The sequence below is a fragment of the Astatotilapia calliptera genome, chromosome 19 (assembly GCF_900246225.1).
Source record: "Astatotilapia calliptera chromosome 19, fAstCal1.2, whole genome shotgun sequence".
In the NCBI taxonomy this organism is placed as follows: domain Eukaryota; kingdom Metazoa; phylum Chordata; class Actinopteri; order Cichliformes; family Cichlidae; genus Astatotilapia; species Astatotilapia calliptera.
Genome location: NC_039320.1, coordinates 14,996,062 through 15,004,786, shown reverse-complemented (window position 1 = coordinate 15,004,786; position 8,725 = coordinate 14,996,062). Strand labels below are relative to the sequence as shown.

The 8,725-nt window shown below is 41.6% G+C and overlaps 1 protein-coding gene across 1 annotated transcript; it reads right to left on the bottom strand.

Annotated features, from left to right (window-relative positions):
* Positions 1-286: 286 nt before the first annotated feature.
* On the bottom strand, positions 287-7,530 carry golga5 (golgin A5). Its single transcript, XM_026151278.1, has 13 exons — positions 7,294-7,530; positions 4,470-5,117; positions 2,889-3,086; positions 2,573-2,792; positions 2,353-2,476; positions 2,054-2,257; positions 1,759-1,929; positions 1,541-1,669; positions 1,349-1,447; positions 1,004-1,223; positions 779-878; positions 619-682; positions 287-501 (listed from the first exon to the last, which is right to left on the bottom strand). The coding sequence occupies exons 2-13, from the start codon at positions 5,107-5,109 to the stop codon at positions 424-426; spliced, it is 2,247 nt and encodes a 748-aa protein (XP_026007063.1). The 5' UTR covers positions 5,110-5,117; positions 7,294-7,530; the 3' UTR covers positions 287-423.
* Between the last annotated feature and the right edge of the window lie 1,195 nt (positions 7,531-8,725).

The window sequence follows — 8,725 nt, the reverse complement described above, 5'->3', positions numbered from 1 at the left end:
AATACTTTTAAACTGAGTGTTGTGCAGAAGATCTGTGAAGGTTCCATTTCTGTTGCTTTGTGGCTCAAACAATGTGACAGAGAAGAGCCAGTCTCTGTTTTTCCTTCTAATTCATTTATTAAAAGATTATTTTTTGTACATAGTGTTAAATACAATCTCTCAGAATTCTGAAACCAACACAGTTTTTGATTCATGTCCATTTAAAAGACCACCGAGACAATATCACTCTGTAATTACTTTAAAACTCAATGCTAACCATCTTGATTTGGAAACAATATAGAAGAAATTAGAGGAAATGTCTTTTAATTCATAGCATATTTGTGCAAAACAGGGAGAGGTCCCAGAGCCCATATTCCAGCAGCTTCCTTACATTAAAGGCCAATGAAAACATCTTTAAATACCCAACCATAAAACTCAGGCCTTCTATCTTCCATCAGGACGACCATGCATTTCTGGTGTGTAGGTCAGAAGAACAATCATGACCCACAGGTGCAGTACCGCCTGCAAAGAAAGAAAAAAGATCATGAATAAACTATAGATGTTACAGACCACTTTACCAGCTACTGAGCACTCTCTCATTGAACAAAGGGTTCATATCATTTCAATACTAACACTGACCATGTACAGGATGACAAAAACTCTGGCCATTGGGTAGCGCCTCAGAAAGATTCCCAGTCTTATGCTGTTAGAAATAAAAGTATTGGTCACAGTGAACAGTTTTTCACTTGTAAAACAATGGAACTGTTGCACAGTAAAACGGTGAACAGTGAAAGCTTACCTGAAGCGGTCAATTGTGCTGGCTGCCTTACGTACTTTTCCATACACTCCTGGACTGTCCTGGTCACTGAAGAGCACAGGTGTGTTTCTTTGTCTTGCCCCTGACAGTCCAAAACAGAGAAATGTAAATGCATATATTATATATTAGGGTTTTTTTTTAAATAAAACAACTGTTCAAAACAGGTCTCATTTACCAAAACAAAAAGAAAATGACAGCTTCTCCTACCTGCTCCCTCTAAACCGCTCATGTTGATTGCCGGCCCTCCACTTTGTCCTCCCTGAGTATTCTTCAGCTGCTGCTCCAAGCGCTCCAGCTGAAAGACGAGGGAGTTTTTTTCCGTGCCAAGAGCTTCCACCATTGTCTGCTTCTGGATCAGTGTCTCCGTCAGCTGGTGGAGCCGGTTCTCCAGCTCTGTTTGGCTGTTGCTGAGTGTCTTGTTGGTCAACTGCAAAAGGAAATTCATCAGACATTATTATTCAGTGGTTTTAATAGACACAAAGCAAATGTTCCCTAAGTTCTGATCTGGGAAGGAGACTCCTCAATTTTTTTGTATAACTTTAAGGTACTGACCTGGTTCCTGAGTTTTTGGATTTCATCTTCTCTGTCTTTGATTCGACTCTGCAGAGTGGTTTTGGCTCGATGGTGCTCTTCCTCAAGGTACTGAAGCTCCTATAGGCACAAAGATTAAGTTAGTCAAAACAACAGCTTGTGCACAGCTTTTATCATTTTTAGCCTATTATTATTATTGTAACTCTCTTTTACCTGTTTGTAGCGCTCCACCTCAGCCTCTACCTCCTGCTTTGCTCTGTTCTGTAAGGTCTGCTGCTCCTGTAACTGCGCCTGCTGCTCCCTCCACGTCTCTGCATCTGCCAGCGCCTGATTCTCCAAATCCTGTAAGCAAAAATTCAACCTCCACTGAATTACTGGCCTCTCTCGCTAGTAAGTAATTTTGCTTTTTCCTACTGCATATAGTATCTCACCTGTATTTCAGTCCTCAGAGTGAGAACTTGCCCCTGCAGTTTTTGGATCTCCTCCCTCTGCAGGTCCTTTTCATGACGTAGCTCCTCAAGCTCCAGAGCCATAGTCCCACTGCCGTCCAGGGTGTCTAGACCAGATCCCTCCTTCAGACTGCTGATCAACTTCTCTTTGGACTAAACAAACATTTAAAAGTATTAAATAAAAGTTCAAACATATAATAATGAGATTTACTCCACTTTACTCCAGGGTAAAGCTTTCAATGAAATCATTTTTCGGGAGAGCCTCCACAAGCCTTACTTGTAGGATGCGTGAAGCTTTTTGCTTATAGTCTTGTAACTCTTGCTTGGCAGACTCAGCTGCAGCTTTGGCACTTTTTAATTGGTGTTGGAAGTCGTCGACCTTGAACTTCTCCTCTGCTGCTCGCCGCTCAGCTGCAGTCACTGTTTCTGCAAGGGTTTGCCTCTCGGCCTCCAATTTAGAGAGCCGGCCAGCATATTCAGTCTACACAAGAACAGAGAGTTAAGTCTCATCATTTCCATATGACCAGTCTATATTTAACCGTTGTAAATACAGAAAATGAATGGCATCATGTGCACCTGCATCTGCCGGTAGCTGTCCTGTTCTCTTCTGAGCGCCAGTTCAGCCTCTCGCAGCCTCTCCTGTAAGGTTTCCAGAGCTTGGGACTGCATGCTGTTCCCTTCTGTGTGGTCTTGCATGATTCTAAAAAAATCAAACAAGACAAGAAAATGCTATCTAAATCAGTTCTTTATAAGTTTAGTGTAATTTCTATTTAAGACTTTGGCTCCAAAAGCATACTTTGACTTTTCCTTCTGTGCCTCCTCTAATGCAGCACTGCGGGATTTTAGAAGCTGATCGGCTTCATCGAGTCTGATTTTTAGGACTGCAAGCTGACCGTCTTTGGCTGAGAGAGCTTCTGTTAGGTCATCGACTTGTGACCGAAGTTCTCGTAACGTTCGGTCAGTCTGGGACTGCTCCGAGTTCCATTTGTCTGCACGTAGACGGGCCTGGTTTAGCTCTAAGAGAGAAAAAAACAAATTAAATCATAGGAAGAGGTGTAGCCAGGTGAATGTGTGCCATTTTCGGGTTTCAGTATTGGCTTTTTTTTGCTAACCATCTTGTAAGTCTTTTGCTCTCTGGATAACTGAAGCCATCTCTTGATTCAGGGAGGCCACCTCACTGCGCAGCAACTGGTTCTCTAGACGCAGGCTGGACAGGATCTGGTTCTGTGGTTCTTCTGTTGGTGGAGGAGGCTCTTGCCTGCTGGACTCCAGAGGGACAGCCAAGCTTGAGTCTGAACTCTCAGGTGTATCTGTGGTGGCCAGGCAAAATGGTAAATGGTAAATGGCCTGTATTTATATAGCGCTTTACTAGTCCCTAAGGACCCCAAAGCGCTTTACATATCCAGTCATCCACCCATTCACACACACATTCACACACTGGTGATGGCAAGCTACATTGTAGTCACAGCCACCCTGGGGCGCACTGACAGAGGCGAGGCTGCCGGACACTGGCGCCACCGGGCCCTCTGACCACCACCAGTAGGCAACGGGTGAAGTGTCTTGCCCAAGGACACAATGACCGAGACTGTCCAAGCCGGGGCTCGAACTGGCTTGGACAGTTACAAGAGTAAAGAGAAAACAGCATTTACAGATATAAGTGTGGTAGCTCTTATGTTATACTTCTAAACAGCAACAAACTGGCATAATAAAGCATTAATATAAAATTATCTTATTTCATACCATTGTACTTTAAGGTTCCCTGTCAAGTTTTGGACACCAAGTGGGTTAATTCTTTAGTGGGGCGTGGTAAATTTACCATTTTAAAAAGGAGTCCCACAAGGTTCAGTATTAGGTCCCATGTGGTTCATATTAACAATATTGCACCCTCTCTCTATAAGAAAATATACCATCCATCTTTATTCAGATGCTACAGTTCTGTACTGTATTAATAATATTCTTTACTCAGCCACTGAAATCCAACAGCAAGTCTTTCTAAATTGCAAGAACCACATAACTTGAAATTAGCTTTGAAAGCAAACAAGTTATCAAGAGCTTATGAGAGATTATGGAGACTATCTGTAAGTACACCTCTGACTCCATTCTTAAACCCCCTTAATTAATTTCAGCTCTTCAACCAAAGATTTACTAATAAAAACATTGATTCTTGTTTTTACTGGGTTTCATATAGAAAAAGCTGAGTTATGACTGTGGCACAGTAGTCACTGGTTTTCATTCACTTTCTTTAAAGACCTTTATTTTGTTGTAAAATATTTTTATCCCTTCAAGCAATTGACTATTTCAATATGCAATTACAAACCAGAATGTTCTTGAAGGTAACTTTTATCTTACCAAGTGACTAATTATTAGTTCCTTTTCATGTGTTTATTCACTCCATTTTCACTGTACTCTTTAAATCTTTGCAAATTAGAGCATGCTATCACTGATTTATTTAAACAAAGGCTGCTTTCATGTGCACCTGCACATAATTTTTCTCTCATAGTCATGAGAGCCTATCAGTAGAAGTAATGTGACAAAAATGCACTGATGCGCCAATAAAGGTGAAGAAGTAGTTAAAAAAAAAGTGTCTTAACTGTAAGCTGAAATTTTCTTCTCCTGTGAATAAAGTTTATTGTTTATAAAATGTTTGAGTGTTGTTAATTAGTCAGACAGTGCGCTGTTGGCTTTGCTCATACCTTGGCCTTGCTCTTTAGCAGAGTTCTCCTCTGTTTTGATGCTGTGAGCAGATAATGAGCTCATGCTTGAAGCTCTTGATACACCCCGGGTGGAAGGGGGTGTGGAGGGGACTGATGGGGTTGTATGAGAAGTGGTGGAAGCGGGAAATGTTGGGTTTTGGGCCTCTACCACTTTTACAAGGTCCTTTCTTGAATCTCTCCGATTGCTGACTTGAGGCTCAGAGCTATTCAGAAAATCAAAGAGCATGTCATCGTCCACATTCTGCTCACTCTTTTTGGGCCTCACAAACCCAGATGAAGTCTTGCCAGTGTTGGGGGCGCTGCTACCAGAGCCCAAGGGTGTACTGGTCACGTTGGCAGACCCAGCCAGCATGGTTGCATTAGATTTCTTGATGTTGCCAGCTGCAGCAGAGATGTAGCCCTGGGCATCATGAGAGGATGCATAGGTATGATGTGTCACAGCTGGGTTGGTCTTGTAACCTGCAGAGTTGTAGTCCGTTTTAGCAGTGGATTCTTCTCCATAGGCTATTGAGAAGGAGGAGGATTTTTCCTGGCCTTTACTCAGGGCAGTAGCAGCTCCCTGGTCCACTTTATTAAGGAAGTCTTCAGCTTTCCCAGCCAAGTCAGTAAACCAAGACATTTTGCAACCTAGCGATAGAGACAAACAGCAACATGTAAAGATTTATTTGACGGATAATATATTTATTTACTTTCCAAGTTCTTGGATTTCTATTTAACAACATAAGGAAGGTCAGTGGTGGAGTAACGGTCACTATGTCAATGACAGACGCTAAATCTAGACACGCAGTTTAACTGTAAATAGCATTTCACCTCCCCTCATCATTATCACCACTGAGATACCATCCAGTGAGGCCTTCAGTTTCGAAAGCTCAGGATACACTGCCTAACTGTACCTGTGCATGACAGAGCTACTTCTGGTGTGGCTACTATCAGCCCAGGTAACCATAGCAGATCTTCTGCCTTCATCCCCCTCTTTCTCTAAGGCTACGTTCACACTGCAAGTCTTAATGCCCAATTCCGATTTTTTGATCAAATCCGATTTTTTTGGTCTGCTTGTTCACACTACAAATAAAATGTGACAGCAAACACGCTCTAGTGTGAACCCTCAAAGCGGCCCGCATGGGCAAAAGAAGATGTCACACACAACGCGCTCTGTTTAGACCCAGACCAAACAGTATTGTTTGACTGATGGACCTTAATATAAAGACTTGTTTTGGACTTTACATTTCCCAATTTTGCTTTAAGTTATAAAGTTATTTTATTATTTACATATGGCCTAATAATTATCCTTATTGCTGTTTTAGAGAGGAGCGGTGCTTCAAAGGATAGTTGCAGATTTCTGTCAGAATCTGCAGATTATACAGTACAAATAAAATGTTCACATTTCTCTAACGTTGTCTTCCCAACAGTTTCACTGACATCTACACTGGATGGCCAGGAAGCGCTCACATTGTCTTCTCGGGCGCTGATAATTGGCGTCTGTCTTGTTCAGTGACGTAAAAGACAGATTTAATGTCTGCCGGTCTGATTTTTAGGACTGCAAGCTGACCGTCTTTGGCTGAGAGAGCTTCTGTTAGGTCATCGACTTGTGACCGAAGTTCTCGTAACGTTCGGTCAGTCTGGGACTGCTCCGACACGACCATTAAAACAGCAGTCGCTTTCTAAAACATCAGATATGTATCGGATTCAGTATCACATGCGAAAGTGACCCAGGTCGGATTTGTGCTGTTCACACTGTCATACCATGATCGCATATGGGTCGCATAGGGTCAAAAAAGTCGGATTTGATGCGCTTCCGCCTGCAGTATGAACGTAGCCTAACAGTCTCCTCTGTTACATCACACCACTGTATGCCCTCCTTCATTAGATCTATAATTCTACTCTGATGTCTTCCTGTAGACTACAGGAAGAGCAGAGCAAACCCCCTCCCCCTGGCTGTCAACAAAGGCTGTGTAGAGAGGGTTTCTCAGAACCTTTATTGCTGACAACCTCACCTGGTCTGCTAACACAACAGCTGCAGGTAAGACAGCTCAGTGGCGCATTCGCTTAATAAGGTTCCTGAAGAATAACTGTCACGGATGAGAAACTACTTTTGGTAACACTGCAATATGCCAACTGCTTTGCAGCAGCTATACATGTTATCCACAGGGTTATAAAGACAACAGAAAAGATCAATGCCTGTGCTCTTCCCTTTCTCAAAGCAACTGCAAAAGCAAGAATCCACTCAAGAGGGTCAAAACAGCTCTCACCCTGGGCACTTGCTGTTTGACCTGTTGCCCTCTAGTAGGCACTACTGATCCAACAAAGCAAATGCAGGCAGTTTTGGGTTTTGTTTTTTTTAATCCAAGTACATATTGTCCAAAATAAATGTGGCAATAAATGCATTCTGAGGATAGCATTGAAACTAGACAGGACCGAGCTAGATGGGAAGAAAAACTGCGAATTGATCCATATTAAATAAACAGGATCGCAGCAACAAATTGTAGACAGTTAAAGTTGGGACTCTTCCAGCTTTGTGAGCAGCCTCTCAAGTTCTACTCAGGACTAAAACGGTCCCTGCGACAAATGCTGCACAGCTAGCATGCTATAACAAAAAACTAAGCAGCGAAATTTAATCAGCTATAATTTTTAACGACACCACGCTTTTTTTTTGTAAAACGTAAATGAACAAATGGGGGGTTATTGGTTGTGTTTTAACTCTAACGTTATCGTAAAACGATGTAAACACAGTTGTTCAGGATCAACTCCATCAGTGCTGCGGCTAACAGGCTAGCTGGCTGTTAAAGGAAACATTTAAAGGTACCGTTTGACAAGAGGTATCAGTCTCAGGGTGTCTCCAGTCACCTGGCTGCCGCCGAGGTTAAACAGATCAGAGTGAAAGAATAAAACTGCTTGGAAAACGAAGTCAAATATCATCATCTGTCAAGGAGGATGTTGGTGATCCTCTCAATACGTGGACCAGGAAGCGCTGCAAATAAGGACCCGACAACAGAGCGCCCTGAGAAAAGCCTGATCGAAAATTAACCAACGGTGTTTCCAAAGCGCAGAACTCACCTCTGTTAAGGACTTTACTTTACTGTAAATAAAAATAAATTAATGGAGAACAACAACAACAGCAACAATAATACTAAGAAGAAGGAGGCGGAGGAGAAGACCTGACCAACTGGTAAGTTGTTTACTGTATTTTTTAAAGAAAATTAAACATAGTTTTTAAGTTTAAATATGATCCTATTTTAATTAATATTCGGATAAACACGTATAAAGTACTCATCTTTGGATAAAAGCTTGCCGTTTGAAACAAATGAAGCTAAACACTGGGAAAACTACTATAAAATAAAAAATAAGAAATAAATTACAGACTATGGCCAGAGTACTTTATTTTGTTAAGACAATCGAGATATTATTGAAGTGCAGACTTTCAGTTTTATTTCAAGGGGTTTACCAAAAGTTTTATCAATTTTGTAGATTGTACCTCATTTTCAGAAGACCAAAAGTATTTAAGATATTAAAAAATAATTGCTTGTTTGTTTGTTTGCTTTAGTCCACTAACCTTAATTATGGAACACATGGACGTTGCCAAGTAGATGTTCTGCTAACCCTTTACTACTGTCACCTTCCAGTCCTTGTGACACTTTCCGTATTCAGTTTTTAATTTTTTTTGCTGTATGCAGCTGTATGGGTTGCCTGTGAAGGTTCTCAGTCATCCAGGTCATAGTAGTCTAAGGAGCTTGGAAAGAAAAGCCTCTGGACTTCTTTATGTTTCTTCAAGACGTTTCACCTCTCAACTGAGAAGCTTCTTCAGTTCTAAGACCAATTGGTGGAGAGTCCCTTTGAGCTATTATCCATTTGCACTATGAAGCACTGTTCAATGAGTTTGGGAGTATTTGGCTGAATCTGAGCAGAGAATATAGGTCTGTAGACTGTACATTTCATCCTGCTACTTCTATCAGCAGTCACATCATCAGTAACAACTAGTGACCCGGTTCCACTGACAGCCACACAGGCATATGCTGTAATATTATTTCCATTACATTGGATGCGGTATGGTTCAGCTGTTTCTGTGCTTCTTCGTACTTTTCTCTCCCATCATTCAAGTGCAAGTTCTTCTTGGTTTCATCTGTTCAAAGATTTTTTTCTCAGAACTGCACATTTGAGGGTTTTCTGGCAAACTAATCTGTCCTTCTTGTTCCTGAGTGTAATCAGTGTTATTGTAAACCTTCTCTATACATCTCCTA

Coding starts and splice junctions, on each gene's coding strand:
- golga5 (XM_026151278.1), bottom strand. CDS start 5,109: ATGTCTTGGTTTACTGACTTGGCTGGGAAAGCTGAAGACTTCCTTAAT. Junction 3,087..4,469: donor TGCTAAAGAGCAAGGCCAAG/GTATGAGCAAAG, acceptor TGGCCACCACAG/ATACACCTGAGAGTTCAGAC. Junction 2,793..2,888: donor AGCAAAAGACTTACAAGATG/GTTAGCAAAAAA, acceptor TTTCTCTCTTAG/AGCTAAACCAGGCCCGTCTA.